Source organism: Chrysemys picta, chromosome 2 (assembly GCF_011386835.1).
Source record: "Chrysemys picta bellii isolate R12L10 chromosome 2, ASM1138683v2, whole genome shotgun sequence".
NCBI classification, from domain to species: domain Eukaryota; kingdom Metazoa; phylum Chordata; order Testudines; family Emydidae; genus Chrysemys; species Chrysemys picta.
The window spans coordinates 257,568,180-257,584,367 of NC_088792.1; the positions used below are offsets into that span (position 1 = coordinate 257,568,180).

At 49.1% G+C, this 16,188-nt stretch overlaps 1 protein-coding gene across 12 annotated transcripts in view; it reads left to right on the forward strand.

Annotated features, from left to right (window-relative positions):
* The window catches only part of OXR1 (oxidation resistance 1), a 512,712-nt gene that overhangs the window by 352,855 nt on the left and 143,669 nt on the right, over nucleotides 1–16,188 (forward strand). For 2 of the 12 annotated variants that reach the window (XM_065586019.1, XM_042843992.2), the window contains exon 1: nucleotides 4,288–4,725. The exons of the other annotated variants lie outside the window; for them this stretch is intronic. In XM_065586019.1, the coding sequence (XP_065442091.1) occupies nucleotides 4,575–4,725 (151 nt within the window). In that variant the 5' untranslated portion in view covers nucleotides 4,288–4,574. Of the gene's footprint in view, nucleotides 1–4,287; nucleotides 4,726–16,188 lie in introns of those variants that run through there. 12 annotated transcript variants of the gene reach the window in all.

Here is a 16,188-nt window from a genome sequence, read left to right on the forward strand (position 1 = left end):
TTATTGGTCCTTTGGGTCAGATGTCAGCAAGGTTACCTGAGCTTCTTAACCCTTTACAGGTAAAAGGATTTTGGAGTCTCTGGCCAGGAGAGATTTTATAGTATTGTACACAGGAGGGCTGTTACCCTTCCCTTTATAGTTATGACAGCAGGGAACTGCGCAGCCAGGAAAAATCCCACTCAGAAGGGAGAGAGAGGCAGGTCTCTGCTCAAGAGGTGATAGCTCAGGAGCTGGGACACTAAAAGTGGGTGCCCTTGCTGGATCATGAGGGGAATATGAGTGCAGGTGCCCTGAACTGCCTATTATGTTAACCAGTTTGTCTGGTATCCCATAGCTTCTAGCAGTATTTCACAGGGTCTCGCTGTGGACACTATCGAATGCTTTCTTAAAGTTGATTAAGATGGGGTTCTGCCAAGCAGTATCTTTTTCAATGATCTGTCAGGGTGAGTCTCTGCTCACAACATGATTCACTTGACATAACATATTGTCGGCCGCATATGTGGCCCACAATGGTAAATAGGTTGAGAACCACTGGTCTATGTGGTTGACAGTCACATTGTTGATCTCCATGTGAGCTTGCAAATCCTTTTGTGCTGGAAGAGATAGCTGCCTACCTATAGGGTGTTTGAGCTACAGAGATTCAAGAGCCATTTACCATTATCAGTTTGGAGGCCTTCCTCTGCTGTGCCCATAACTCCTTCCCAAACAATAGAGTTGTTGTCGATTTGTTCATTGAAGTTGCCTACCATCAACTTGATGTCATAGTTAGGTATGTCATCCAATACTCGTTGCACCTGCTTGTAGAGTGTATTGTTTTCCCTGTCACCTGCTGTATTTGTTGGTGCATATACTTGGATTATCGTACACTTGACACATCTTGTTTGCAGCCTGTCTGTTGTTAGTCTGTCATTCACTGGCTCCTAAGTCAACAGGATCTTCGCTCTGATGTTATCCAGAATAATTCCAACAGCTCTTTCATACATTCCTCCTCCTGAGTATAAGATTGTAGCACCATTAGACACCATCTTGCTTTACTGATGCCAAGTATGCTTAAATGGTATTTTTCATGTCTCTTGTAATCTATGCCAGCTTTCCCATACTATACAAAGTATGTACATTCCACGTGCCTACTGTTGTTACAGATTTGGTCATCAGGATTTGATGTCTCCATCTCAACTTCCTTTCAGCTTTCACTACGATCTCTTATAATTGGATTTAGAGCTCCATTTGCATCTACAATTCTGAAGTTTGGGTTTAACTTAGGGGTGGGCAAACTTTTTGGCCCGAGAGCCACATCTGGGTGGGGAAATTGCATGCAGGGCCATGAATGTAGGGCTGGGGTAGGGGTTGGGGTACCAGAGGGAGTGTGGTGTGTGGGAGGGGGTGTGGTGTGCAGGAAGAGGCTCGGGGCAGGAGGGTGCGGAGTGCAGGAAGGAGCTCGGGGCAGGGAGTTGGGGGGCAGGAGGGTGCAGAGTGCGGGAGGGGGTTCAGGGCAGGGGGTTGGAGTGCAGGAGGGTGTGGAGTGCGGGAGGGGGCTCAGGGTAGGGGGTTGAGGTGCAGGAGGGGTTCAGGTTGTGGGCTGTGGCCTGGTGCCGCTTAACTTGAGCAGCTCCGGGGTGGCAGCGGTGCACAGCGGGGCTAAGGCAGGCTCCCTGCCTGCCTGCCCTGGCCCCTTGCCGCTCCAGAAGCGGACGGCACCACGTCCCTGCGGCCCCTGGGGACAGGGGGGCAGAGGGCTCCCTGCGTTGCCCTCGCCTGTGGGTACCTCCCCTGAAGCTCCCATTGGCCGGTTCCCCGTTCCCGGCCAATGGGAGCTGCGGGGGGCGTTGCCTGCAGGTGAGGGCAGCGCGGGGAGCCCTCTGCCCTTACCCCCACCCCCCAGGCATGGGGGAGAATTGAAACTGGGTCTCCCACATCCTGGGAGAATGCTAACCACTGGGCTAAAAATTATAAAAATTATAGCATTTCTTGCTAAAAAATGGCTTAGGCACCTAAGCTGTCTGACTCCATTAGGACAGGTTCCTGTTCATGGATTGCTAAGCACAGATAAGCACCTCCCTGCAGCCTGACTTAGGTGGCAAACTCCATGAGAGGAGTAGAATTTAGGACACACCACTCTCCCATTGACTAAGTTAGGCAGCTCCCAACTTTTGTGGATCCCATTCTTAGGCACCTATCTCTCCCCTTTCATTGTATAGGGAATCTTGGTGCCTAACTCTGACTTTGTCGATTCCATTGTTGTTCTGGTGATTTTCTAGGCATTGCATTGCTGAGCTTTGTGGATCCAGGCCATACTAACCAAATCTTTGAAGGTTTGCACAGCATAAATTATGATATAATGCAATAAGTTGTGAGACAGCAAAACCAAGATAAAAGAACTACAAACTACAGCAGTTGGTCCTATTTTTATAATTTAACTATAATGGTGAAACACCCCAATACTCACCCAGGTTAGAGGGCATACTATCAGCATCAAAGGTTGTGTTGGTTTCCCACAACAAAAGGGGGAACCTCCCCCCCGTAAGCTAATGAATAACCCAGACCTTCTTGGCACATCATGGAAAAATGATCAACTTGCACAGAAATATTCCTAGCCATGGAACTTTAAAAAACAAAAAAACAAAGGTTATTGAAATGTGAGGATGGCAATGGCTCTACGTGAGATCAGAATGAAGTAATAACTTGTGCATGTGACCTGTCTGCAAACCAGTAGCATAGCTAGGGAGGTTCAGGGGAAGCAGCCACTTCCCCTCAGTACATTTTTCAAAAGCGGCGCCTGCCGGGCCGCCCCTGGGGTCCTGCAGGCAAGTGGGGGGGCAGCACGGTCAGACTTCGGAGGAGCCATGGGGGGGGCGGCGGGCGCGACCAGAGGAGCGAAGGGGACGGCTCCTCGCCCCTCGCGCCCCACGCTCAGCGCGGCCCCAACATCGCCGCCGCGGCTACCTCCTGTGGCGACTCAGGGCTCGGTGGCCAAGTGCTCTGCAGCTGGCGGGCAGATCCCCTCTCCCTGGCAGCTTCCTGCTTCTGGGCCGAGGGAAGCAGGAAGCTGCCGGGGAGAGGGGATCTGCCCGCCAGCTGCAGAGCACTCGACTGCCGAGCCCTGAGCCGCCGCAGGAGGCGGCCACGCTGAGCGTGGGGCGCGATGGCTGAGGAGCCCAGCCGCTTCGCTCCTCCAGCTGCGCCTGCCGCCCCCCCTTGCCTGCAGGAGCCCGGCGGCGGCCCGGCAAGCTCCGCTTTTGAAAAAAATGCTGGGCTACCCGGGCGAGGGAACCAGGAAGCTGCCGGGGAGAGGGGATCTGCCCGCCAGCTGCTGCCCGCCCCACTGCTCTGCTCCCCCCAGCCCCCGGGAGAAGCTAGCAGCGCCCGCCCGCCCCCCCTTCCCCCGTGCCCGCCCCCCCCACCAGCCCCTCCAAAGGGGGGCGCAGCATGGCCGCAGCCATGGAGGAGCTGGGGTGAGGGGGCACGGAGCGCCCGGAGGAGGAGCCAAGGAGGAGCATGGCCAGAGGAGGAGCCAAGGGGGGGGGGAGGGGCGTCTTTTTTTATGGTTGCTCCTCCTGCACTGAGAAGCTGGCTACGCCACTGCTGCAAACCTTTGTTATTAAAAAATACAAGAGCCTATTGTAATGTTGGTGCATAAACACTATTGTTTATGACAGTTGCTGCAGCATTCGGGGTCAGCATTTCTGCAGAATACTGTCCAGAATGCAGTTAACAGGTAGGCCATTTTGTTTCATGGGAGAGGAGAGGAAGAGTTTGCAAAACTTCTCTTAAGTATACTCGATCCCCCCTTCCTCTTTTACATCTCAAAGAGCACCCAAGAAACAACCTCTAACAAAAATGAGATAATACATTTTATGAAAGGGAAATTGCCAATCAAGCCATATGTTTTAATGCTGGATACACCCACACCAGGGCATCCATCCACAGCACATTCACCCCTGCCAGAGCGGCAGGCATTCTGCCATGCTCAATACATGCACACTAGTGACACAGACCCACATCTCCACAGCACACAGTATACTTGACACACCCACCCACACAGTACACAACACCCCCCGCACCACATACCCCTAACACTCACACACAACACCCCCCAACACATATGACACGCCCCACACCCTCACACCACATATCCCACAACCCTCCCTAACACATAGAGTACACGTGACACACTGCACCCACAATACGTGCACACCACATACCCCAAGCTGCACACAGGAAATTACACGACACCCCTCCCCCACAGCAAGCGGGTTCCCAACCCCCCCTACACACACCCCGCCCCTCGTGCAGGCGGCATGGCGCCCGGGCCGATGTGGGTGGATGCGGGGATTCCTCCCGTAGCTGTCAAGCTCCGGCCAGGCCAAGACGTGTTGTTCTGGGATTGCAGCCCGCCGCTCTGACACCCCCCGCTAGGGGACGCGGCCCCTTTAAGTGCGGCCCGGGCCGGGCCGGGGCGGGGCTCGCTCTAAACTTTGTAGAAGTTGGTGACTGAGGCTCGGCGCGGCCGGAGTTTCCTCCTATCCCCTCCCGTATGGGGCCACCCCCCGCCAGAGCCCCCTGAGCCCGCGGCCATGGATTACCTCACCACCTTTACCGGCAAGAGCGGCCGCCTGCTGCGCGGCACCGCCAACCGCCTGTGGGGGGCCGCGCCCGGGGCCCCCCGCCAGGTCCGCTTCCTCGACTCCCTGCAGGAGAGGGGCCCGAGCCCAGTGTCCGCACCAGGTGCCGGCTCCGCGCGGGGGGGCAGTAACTAGGGGGGGAGAGTGAAGGGGGAGGGGGGCTGTGTCCCGTGGGGGGGTGTAGTGAAGGGGGAGGGGGGGCTGTGTCCCGTGGGGGGGGGTGTAGTGAAGGGGGAGGGGGGCTGTGTCCCGTGGGGGGGGGGGGTGTAGTGAAGGGGGAGGGGGGCTGTGTCCCGTGGGGGGGGGGGGTGTAGTGAAGGGGGAGGGGGAGTGCAGTGAAGGGTGAGTGCAGTGTAGGGGGAGGGGGGCTGTGTCCCGTGGGGGGGGGAGTGCAGTGAAGGGGGAGGGGGGGCTGTGTCCCGTGGGGCGGGGGAGTGCAGTAAAGGGGGAGGGGGGGCTGTGTCCCGTCGGGGGGGGGGGGAGTGCAGTGAAGGGGGAGGGGGGGCTGTGTCCCGTGGGGGGGGGGAGTGCAGTGAAGGGGGAGGGGGGGCTGTGTCCCGTGGGGGGGGGGAGTGCAGTGAAGGGGGAGGGGGGGCTGTGTCCCGTGGGGGGGGGGAGTGCAGTGAAGGGGGAGGGGGGGCTGTGTCCCGTGGGGGGGGGAGTGCAGTGAAGGGGGAGGGGGGGCTGTGTCCCGTGGGGGGGGAGTGCAGTGAAGGGGGAGGGGGGCTGTGTCCCGTGGGGGGGGGGAGTGCAGTGAAGGGGGAGGGGGGCTGTGTCCCGTGGGGGGGGGAGTGCAGTGAAGGGGGAGGGGGGCTGTGTCCCGGGGGGGGGAGTGCAGTGAAGGGGGAGGGGGGCTGTGTCCCGTGGGGGGGGAGTGCAGTGAAGGGGGAGGGGGGCTGTGTCCTGGGGGGGGAGAGCAGTGAAAGGGGGGGGGAGAGTGCAGTGAAAGGGGAGGGGGGCTGTAAGAGCAGTAAAGAGGGGGGTATTATGTATGTGTGAGGAATATCAAATGTGCAGGAGAGGCTGTGTGGGGGGTGTTGGGATGGGGTTGTGGTGAAGAAGGTGGCATTAATATGCCCCAAGGGAGATGGGGGTATTGGCTGGGTAAGGGAGGAGGCCCTACATACACCCTGTGTCAGGGCAGATGGATTAGAGCAGGGAGTCAGTTTGTGGGCATCCTCTGCCCTCCCTTTGTGGGTTGGGGGTGAGACACAGACTGCAGCACCCAGCTAGTCTGTGTACAGTAGATAGTAAATATATAAAAAGAAAGTAAATACAGAGTTAAGGTTGTCTGGTGATAGTTTGTGCCTTTCCAGAATACTGAGTTCAGCAAAACACAAACTTCTGAAAACCAGGAAATACAGAGGTAAGGTAAACAGGGAGGCAGCCTTAACTCTGACCTTCCCTCCCACTCCCTCCCCCCCCCTCCCCCCCCGGGCTGGCAATAGCCACTGGGAATTATGTGCATACATCAGCTGCATTTGCATTAGGTGTGCTATATTGAATGGAAGAGGACTAAGTTGGAGCAGTTTGAAAGAGTTTTGATTGTGATATGAAGAGATCTGGGGCTGAGTCTCTGCCACCCCCATGAGTGTTCTCAAAGGAAAGGGGTGTGTGTGTGTGTGTGTGTATATACACACACACACACACACACACACCTTGAGGTTCTGGTCTGCATCATTTCAATAGAGAATTGTATAGGTTGTAGCAGGACACTAGGGTCTTCTTGGCTTGGGATTATCAATAATGAGATGGGATGTGAGACTAGTTTGTGGTTGTACTGTTGGGTAGGTGAAAGTATAGGGTTAGGTGTGTGAGTGTGAAGGGTTTGTAAAAGGTTATGAAGTGATATTAAATTTTACAAGTGTGGTATTCTGTTGGGGGAGTGGACTCAATTTTGAGCGTAGGGAAAGTGCTAGTAGTGTCTGCTTATTATGGTTGAAAGGCAGAGTTGGGAGTGTGTGTATTATGGGCATATAGGTGCATGGCTCAAAGAAGGCAGAGTTAAGCTTATGTGGACATTTACCTTAGCCTGGCTTTCAGAAGTTTTTGTTTTAAACAAGGTGATTGACACTATGCCATCCACAATTAACATTATACGATAATCCTGTTCCTTTACAAAGATTCTTTTGATATCTTCTTAACAATCTATTGAAAGTCTGCTGACATTTTGCCCTTACAAAGGAATATTAACAATCCATTCCAATAATGCACCCCAAACCTCTTATTCACCACTTGCAAGGAGAGGGATTTTACAGCTGCGCTGCTGTAAGATCTCTAATGTAGCTACTCTAAGCCAGTGGGAGAGAGCTCTCCTGTTGGCTTAACTACTCCAGCGCTAATGTCAGTGTAACTTGTGTTGCTCGGGGGTGATTTATTCCCACCCCTAAGCAACGTAAGTTATGTCAACATAAGTTGTAGTGTAGACATAGCCTTATTGTGCAAAATGGGGGTGGAGGAGAACTCAACCAGTGAATCTTAAATATTTTATAGTTTTCTGTTCTGGCAGTGCCTCTGACACTTCAGCAAAATCAGCCTGAATCATATTGACTGTTTTGTGTGTCAAGGTACAGATGCTTATCCTGGAAAATTTTTGGTGTGTAACTGTTAAGACTAGAGTTAATGAAAGGTGGCTTGTGGAGGTAGGGGTGCTGCTCAGAGCAATGCGGGATGGATGGTTCTTAATATGGGGGAGGAGTTCTGCACGCTTCAATGTGCCTAGATTGGGGAACAGCATTCCCCAACCTATGCACAACATGCTGCAGAGGTTGCTCTGTTCTCGTTATCCAATGGAATCTTCTAAACAAAAAGTCAATAGATTGTAGGCAGAAACAGGTTCTCTTCTGGCAACTTTTAACTAACAGTCTTAGATCATGCCATATTGTTTCATATAATAGTAACTACAGCAGTTAAAATTGAATTCCAACTTCCATTCTAGTTGGATATGGGCACTCAGTTGCAAAGTTATGGCCTGCTATTGAAGCCTAAGGCTCAGCCCTTTTTAAAAAAGATATTTAGGTGTTGCTATGCTCGGTGTTGCAGTGCTTAACTGATTGAGGATGGGAATCTCATTTTCAAAAGGGATACACTGTCAATGGGATTTTGACTCCTAAATCACTTTTGAAAATGAGATTTATGTCCCTAAACCAGTTAGGCATGACAACACTGATGGTAGCAATGTCTAAATGTTTTTAAAAATCTGGGCCCAGCTGCTCCAAATTTCAGTTGTGTGTGCATCCAGGGTCTTGGTTCAGGCCCATGTCTAATCTGCCCTCCAATCTCTCCAGTTCACTTATAACTATCTTAGACTCCTTTAGGGCTTCCATTTCACATTTGGTCTCCGTCCAAATGTGGGGTGTGTGTGGTTATTTAAAATCATTTTCAAACGTATGAACAAACTTTTGTTAAGATAAGTATGGAAAAATTATTCTTCTGTGAAATTCAGAAACACTAATCTCAGAACTCAAGTAGAAACTTGTAGATTTCATGGACTTAATATACTTAAATTTTAAATAACATATTTTGGTATCTTAAAGTTATAAGCATGTAACATTGGAGATATTGTGCTTCCATGTTAGTATTTTGCTATTTGACATCCTGAGATGATTAGCTATTATGCAGTGTATGTTTTCTGGTTCAGGGAGGCAGGCAAATATTTTCAGGTTTTATACCTTAAATTTAGTCCTTTGGCCACCTTGCTGTCATATTTGAGGCTGCCCTAATGGTGAGAAATAGATTTCTTTAGAAAATAATCTTATTGTAGTATATTTTTGCTTCTGAACATATACCTACATATTTATATGCTGAGCAGTCTATTGTATTTCTAAATGTGGAGGACAGAGTTAGGATGCCGAATTCACTGCATGTCAGAAAGCACACTAGTTTAAACAGTCTATGTTGTCAGTAGTCAGCTCACTGAAATACAGACAAAATATCTCCTTAGGCTAAAAAGTTTGATGGAGGATAAAAGTACAAGAGTACTAGAGATAGTGACTGAGAGATGAAAACATGGCTTTGCCAGAACTACTAATCTCTTTGACGTAGCTGGTTTATTACTGAATTTCCTTTGATGTTACAGAACACAGTTGTTTTTTTCATATATTCTCACTTTGTTTCTTACTATTTTTAAAGCTATTGATGTTTCATGAAAACTCTGAGGAAACATTCTAAATAAAAGCAAGTTTGCTTCTTCCTAGAACAGGCGTTCTCAAACTGGGGACCGGAACCCCTCAGGCAGTGATGAGCTCCCAAAATCCTAAGAACTGGCTCCCTACCGGGTCCTCTGTGGCTTCGGCGGCAGGGGGGTCTTCACTCACTCTGGGTTTTCGGCAGCAGGTCCTTCACCCGGAGCGAGTGAAGTACCCGCCACCAAAGTGCTGCCGAAGACCCGGTAGGGAACCACGCGGTGAGTACAAGCCCCACGAGCCTGTCTTCCCCCCCGCCACCCACCCATCTGACCCCAACCCACGTCCTGCCCCCGACTGCCCCCCTCAGAACCCGCAACCCATCAACCCCCCCTCCTTGTCCCCTGACCACCACCTCCCAAGACCCCCCACCCTAACTGCCCCCCATGACCCCACCCCCTACCCAACTCGCCCCTCTTCCTGTCCCCTGACTGCCCCAAGCCCATCCACCACCACCCCGACAGACCCCCAGGACTCCCACGCCTACCCAACTCCCCCTGTCCCCTGACCGCCTCCCCATAACCTCCGCTCCCTACCCCTTATCCAACCCCTCCTCCCAGCCCCGGCTGGCCCCCTTACCATGCTGCTGTGTAAGGATGCCACGCAGCTGCTGGAGCTTGCAGCGCCACCACCTTACCCAGAGGTGAAAGTAAGCCGGTATGCCCCCGTATGGCGTACCGGCAAGAGTTGGTGCGCCGTACCGGGGTGGCCCGGCTTCCCCAGGGGACAATTTAAAGGGCCTGGGGCTCCCAGCAGGGGCTGGAGCCCCAGGCCCTTTAAATTGCCACCAGAGCCCCACTGTTGGAGCCCTGGGGTAGCGGCAGAGGGGCTCTGGGGGCTACTTAAAAAGTCCGGGGCTCCCGCTGCTTCTACCACCCCTGCCCTTTAAATAGCCGCCGGAGCCCTGGAGTAGTGGCGATGGGGCTCCGGTGGCTATTTAAAGGACCGGGGCGGTAGAAGCAGGGAAGCCCCAGCCCTTTAAATAGCCCCCAGAGCCCTGGGATAGCGGGGGGGTGGGGGAGAGGGGCTCCAAGGGTTATTGAAAGGGCCGGGGCTCCAGCTGCCTCTGCCGCCCCGGTCCTTTAAATAGCCGCTGGAGCCTGCTGCTTCCCCCAGGGCTCCGGCAGCTCTGCGAGAAGTGGGGAAGGGACCGGGGGAGCCTTAGCCTCCCCAGCTGGGAGCTCAGGCGGGCCAGACAGGACGGTCCCGCGGACCGGAGTTTGCCCACCTGCCTGCCCCTTTAGGAACCGGTTCTACACCGGCTTCTAAATTTAGCAGCTGGTTCTTGCGAACCGGCTCCAGCTCCAGCAGCGTTAGATCGATTTAACCTTGCACCCATCTACACGACTAAGCCATTTTTGTCAACTTAAAGGGCTCTTAAAATCGATTTCTGTACTCCTCCCCGGTGAGGGGATTAGCGCTGAAAACGACCCAATAGGGACTGCAGGAAGGGCGGCCAGTATATCCCTTGGCCCACGCTGCTTGCCGCAGCCTCCATTGGCCTGGAGCGCTGAACCATGGCCAGTGGGAGCCGCGATCGGCTGAACCTGTGGACGCGGCAGGTAAACAAACCGGCCAGGCAGGGGCTTTCCCTGAACCGGTGGACCGGCTTTGAGAATCACTGGTCTATGAAATGTTAATATGCTATATGTAGTGTTCACTGTTTTCTGCTGTCTGTGTAGAATATCTACGATCTTGGTCTGTTCGTTTTCATTACATTGAGTCTGCCCCCAGTATCTGTAGAGTAGATTGAGTGGTGATGCTGAGAATAAGCTAACTAGAATTAACTTTTTAAAACATCAGAAACATTGTGGGTAGGGGAATATGTGCTCATGAACTTAGGGGTTTTTTGGTGACCTAATTAATGGCATTTATACACTGAATATGTTTAGAAAATGAGGAATGTAAATACTGTGGGCTTCTTAACTACACCATGATTCAAATAGGTGTGGGATAGGGTTTTTATATGTAAGGTAAATGGGGTTATCTTGTCAGAACAGTGAGACTTCAGCTATGTCTGCACTACACACCTTACAGTGGTACAGTTGTACAGTCTCCTCTATAGCCTCTATGCCGACGGAAGAGAGCTCTCCCATTGCATAATTAAACCACCCCCAGTGAGTAGCGGTAGCATGTCGGTAGGAGAACATGTCCTGCCAACATAGTGCTGTCCAGACAGATGTTTTCGTTGGTGAAATTTATGTCAGTCAGGGTTGGGTTTTTTTCCCCACATCCCTGACCGACAAAAGTGCTACTGCAGACATAGCCTTGGTGTCTGGATGTGTGGTTGGCATGTTGACTAGCCACAGTTGTACATACATTAGAATGTTGTATAAAGGCCTGTATGTTGAGAGGGTATGTGGCTCCCTGTCAGTCCTGAAGGTAGTTGATGATCATTTATAAGATTGTGTCACTAACTTGGGCAGAAACATGAGAGACAATAATCATGGGGAGTTAAGCTTGTTAACTATGTGTTTTAAATAATTTAGTGTACACTTAACTTTAAGATTACCTCGCTTTCTGCTTTTTTTAAGGATATTTCCAAAATTAGGTTGTAAGTTACTGTCCATATCTGCAGCATAATCAAGTTTTATGTGGAAACTCTTTTTAGCCTTTTCCTATATATTTTATATGACTTGATCACTAAACAACTCAATGTATGTTCTCTAGTTTAGAAATACCAGCTAGATATTGATCTAAATTTTATAAAGCTCCTATTCAGACAATTAAAACCTAAATATACTCTGCTAGTTTTGTCTGTAGTCTTTCTTGAACTCTGTCAAAGATGGGAATTAAAGTTGTTAAACTCCAAAGTGTCTAAAGCAGTGTCACCAACCCATAGTTAGCGATCGACTGATCGATCCTGGAGACTCTGCAAGTCGATCGCGATCTCTGGCTGCTAAAAAGTCCGGTGGTGTAGCAGGGCTGCCTCTAAGGCAGACTCCCTGACTGCCCTGGCCCCATGCCGCTCCTGGAAGCTGCCAGAATGCCCCCGCGGCTCCGGGGTGTGTGTGTGTGTGTGTATCTCCATGCCCTGCTCCTGCGTGCAAGCACCACCCCAGCAGCTCCCATTGGCTAGGAATGGGGAACTGCAGCCAATGGGAGCTACGGAGGCGGTGCCTGTAGAGAGGGGCAGTGTGCAGAGCCACATGTCCCCCCCCCCCCCCAACTCCCGCCCAGGGGCCAGCAGGGGTGCATTGGCCCCTTCCGGGAGTGGTGTGGGGCCAGGGCAGGCAGGGAGCCTGCCCTACGCCCACTGCGCCACCCGGGAGCTGCACGAGGTAAGTGCTGCCCAGCGAGAGCCCACACCCCGACCCCCAGTCCTGAGCCTCCTCCCAGAGCCAGCACCCTGAGCCCCCTCCTACACCCCAACACTCTGCCCCAGCCTGGAGCCCCCTCCTGCACTCAAACTCTCTCCTAAAGCTTGCACCCCTCACCCCCTCCTGCACCCCAAGCCCCTGTCCCAGGCTCAGCCCAGAGCCCCCTCCCACACTCTAAGCCAGGGGTAGGCAACCCAAAGGCGGCACGCAAGCTGATTTTCAGTGGCACTCTCACTGCCCAGGTCCTGGCCACCAGTCTGGGGGGCTCTGCATTTTCATTTAATTTTAAATGAAGCTTCTTAAATATTTTAAAAACCTTATTTACTTTACATACAACATAGTTTAGTTATATATTATAGACTTAGAAAGAGATCTTCTAAAAACGTTAAAATGTATTTCTGCCACGCGAAACCTTAAATCAGAGTGAATAAATGAAGACTCAGCACAGCACTTCTGAAAGGTTGCCAACCTCTGCTCTAAACCCCCCCAGCCCAGAGCCCACACCGCCTCCTGAACCCCAACCACCCACCCCAGCCTGGTGAAAGTGAGTGAGGGTGTAGGAGAGTGAGTGACAGAATGAGGGGGGGAATGGAGTGAGCGGGGCTAGGCTTCAGGGAAGGGGCGAGGCCTCTGGGAAGGGACGGGGTATATCCTGGGTTGCATTTAAATTGAAGAAGTGATCTTGTGAGTAAAAAAGTTGGAGACCACTGGTCTAAAGCTATAAAAATAACCTTTATTTCTAAAACGGTCACAAAACCATGAAAGCCCTTTTGAAAATCAGACCATTTAATTAGGTTCTCATATATGACTAAGAGCCTAATCTTACACTTCTCTTTTTGAAAGGCTAACTGTCCTGAGAAGTGGCTCGCAAGCAGTAGTCTGTGGACCACAGCTGGTTTCCAGAGAATTGGCTGGTCTGTTGATACTGTCTCTTTGCTTCCAGCTGTAAGAGCATGAAAAGACAACTGAAAATGTATATTGCTGTAGTTAGTACAAAGATGTTACAAGATTGCAAATAGAGGGGAGACAGTCTGAGACAATCACTCCATTGAGTAGGGGTCCACGGTCTCAGAAAAAACACTGTTCCAGAGTTCATAATGCGGGTTAAAATGATTCTAACTTTAATATTTTTTTTGGTTTTGTGTAATAGATTACACACATCTAATTGCTGCTGAGTGGAACTAATCTAGTAAAACTGTAACTATCTATGCCTCCTCTGTTTTATCAATAAGCAAATGACAGCAAGTTGCTTCATGTTAAGTAGTGGTTTACTAAAACATTTTTTGAAAGAAGACTTGGGTGTTTTTTTCTCTCTTTAGATTAACTTTAAAGGTAATAAAAATTAATTATGGCCTAGACCAGTGGTTCTCAGCCAGGGGTATGCATACCCCTGGAGATATGCAGAGGTCTTCCAGGGGTACATCAGCTCATCTAGTTATTTTCCTAGTTTTACAACAGGTTACATAAAAAGCACTTGTGATGTCAGTACAAAGCAAAAATTCATACAGCCAATGACTTGTTCATACTGCACTATATGCTATACACTGACATGTAAGTATAATATTTATATTCCAATTTATTTATTTTATAATTGTATGGTAAAAATGAGAGCAATTTTTCAGTAATAGTGCGCTGTGACACTTTTTTGTATCTTTGTCTGACTTTGTAAGTATGTAGTTATTCACTGAAGTGAAACTTTGATTTGTCTTGCGTACTCCGACTCTTGAAAGGGGTACAGTAGTCTGGAAAGGTTGAGAGCCACTGGCTTAGACAAACATTAGACAAGGGCGACTCCTCATTGCTGTTTTTGTGACCATTCAGATATGTTAAACTAACTTATTTTTAACAAGGGGAGCTTCATATTCTCTCTCCTTTCAGTCTCATCCTTTTTAGTCTTTAATTAATTTTTCCTCGGTAAAACACAAGTATTATTTAAAATTAACTTTTCCAGTCCATTTGTAGAACTTCACAATAAACTAAAAAACATATTAATACATTAATGTTGAGAAAGCAAGGCCCAATATTGTGTTTAGGGTTGAACTAGAGCAATTGTTCAGCACTTATTACGGTGAAGAATAAAGTTTGATTCCAGTGGAATTAGACCGATATATATGTCCCCGGAGGCGGAAGACCCAACCAATGCTATATGATTACAGTATTTAAAAAAAAAAAAAAAAAAAAAGTGTGTGCAAGAGAGGAGGATTAGTTTTCCGGCTGTTTGGTGGGGAGGAAATTGAGGGATGGTAAAAACAGAGCTCCTCTTGAATTCATTCTGGGAAAGAAGTAGGAAACTCATTTTTGCTTCAAGTAAACAAAACATGTATAAAAGGTAAGATTCTTCTATCTGCATCCAAGTGACAGACTATATTTGTTATAGTCACACTAACATAGGTTCAAAGTATGGAAACTAGACACAATGGTAAAGGAGGGGAGAAAATAACACGTGTCTAGAAGTGAAAATATTTTTCAAATTTTTTTCACATCTTCCCTACTACCATTTCCCCCCCAAACTTAAGTTCAGAGAGGTATGTTAACACTTTGTAGGAGTGGCCAAGTTAAGGGAGGCTTAGAACTAGTGCTTTAGCTTAATAAATTTGTGTGGAGAAAACTTCCATGCTTATCCATGGCATTTTGTTCATTGCTAAACTTGAATGTTGTTGTGAGTAGTGTAGGTATAGTGTCCTAGAATTTATGTAACTATTTGTTATGCTTACTATCCTTACCATTGTACTATGCAGCCAGTCAATTTTGCATCCCCAGTTTGTCTGCTTTTTCCATCTCCTCTACAACAGCAAACTTCCTAACTTTATATTTTTATTACTGAAACAGCTATTTATAATAAAAATCTAGTCTCAGAACTGACATCTTCTGGTGACAGTGTAGTTGTAGCTATGTTGGTCCCAGGATATTAGAGTGACAAGGTGGGTGAGGTAATATCTTTTATTGAACCAACATCTGTTGGTGAGAGAGACAAGCTTTCAAGACATACAGAGCTGCTCTTCTGGTCTGGGAAAGGTACTTTCAGCATCACAGCAAAATGCAAGATGAAACAGATTGTTTAGTTAGTGCATATTGTAAGGGACCATTCAAGGTAGAGTGGCCCATTAACATTTCTACAGTCATAGGACAAAAAGAGGGGGTTAGTGGCTTACAGATTGTTGTAATAAGCCATAAATCCAGTGTCTCTGTTCCATCCATAATTTTTAGTGTCTAGCAGAGTTATGAATTTAAACTTCCAGGTTCATCTTTTGAAAGTGTTGTACAGGTTTACTTTGGGGCTGAGGACTGAAAGGTCAGATATGGAGTGCTTGCTTTGTGAAAAATGTTTACCCACTGGTGAACTGGTGGTGTGGTCTTTTATCATTTTCCTGTATGAGTTCATTCGAGAGCATAGTGACTGTCTGGTTTCACCCACAACGTTGTTGTTGGGGCATTTAGTGCATTGAGTGAGGTATACCACATGTTGTGATAGGCATGTATAGGATCCATGGATCTTAAAAGGTGTGTTGATCATTGTAATAGTAGAGATATGTCTGCAGGTTTAGCATCTGTTCTTCTGGCAGGGTCTGCTGCTGCTTTGAGGTGGTGTCCTGGTCTGTGAGGAACTTGCTGATGATGAGGTTGGCAGGTTGTTTGAAGGCCAGAAGAGGGGGGTTCATGAACAATTTCAGCCACAGTGTGGCTGAATCATATAAGTTAGCTTCGCAGGATATCCTTGGCGTGGGGACCCAATCAGTTGCCCTGTTGGTCACCACCTAAAGCTGGCCCTGAGTATTAGTCATAATTTACTTAATGATACTTACGGTGGGCAGGGTCTCTCTTTTTTTATTTTTATTTTTTATTCCCCCCCCCCCCCCCAAGTTTTAGTAGCGGGAGAGTCACAATTTTTTTTTTTTAAAGTCAGCACAAAAAAGGTAGAGACACACTGCTTCAAAGGAAGCATGAGTTCATCAGAAAGTTGTCACTGGATAATATGGTCAACTATCAACCAGTTTCTAATCTTCTATTAAGTTAGGATTATCAAAGAGATTGTAGTAAGGCAACTTTCATACTATCTGGATG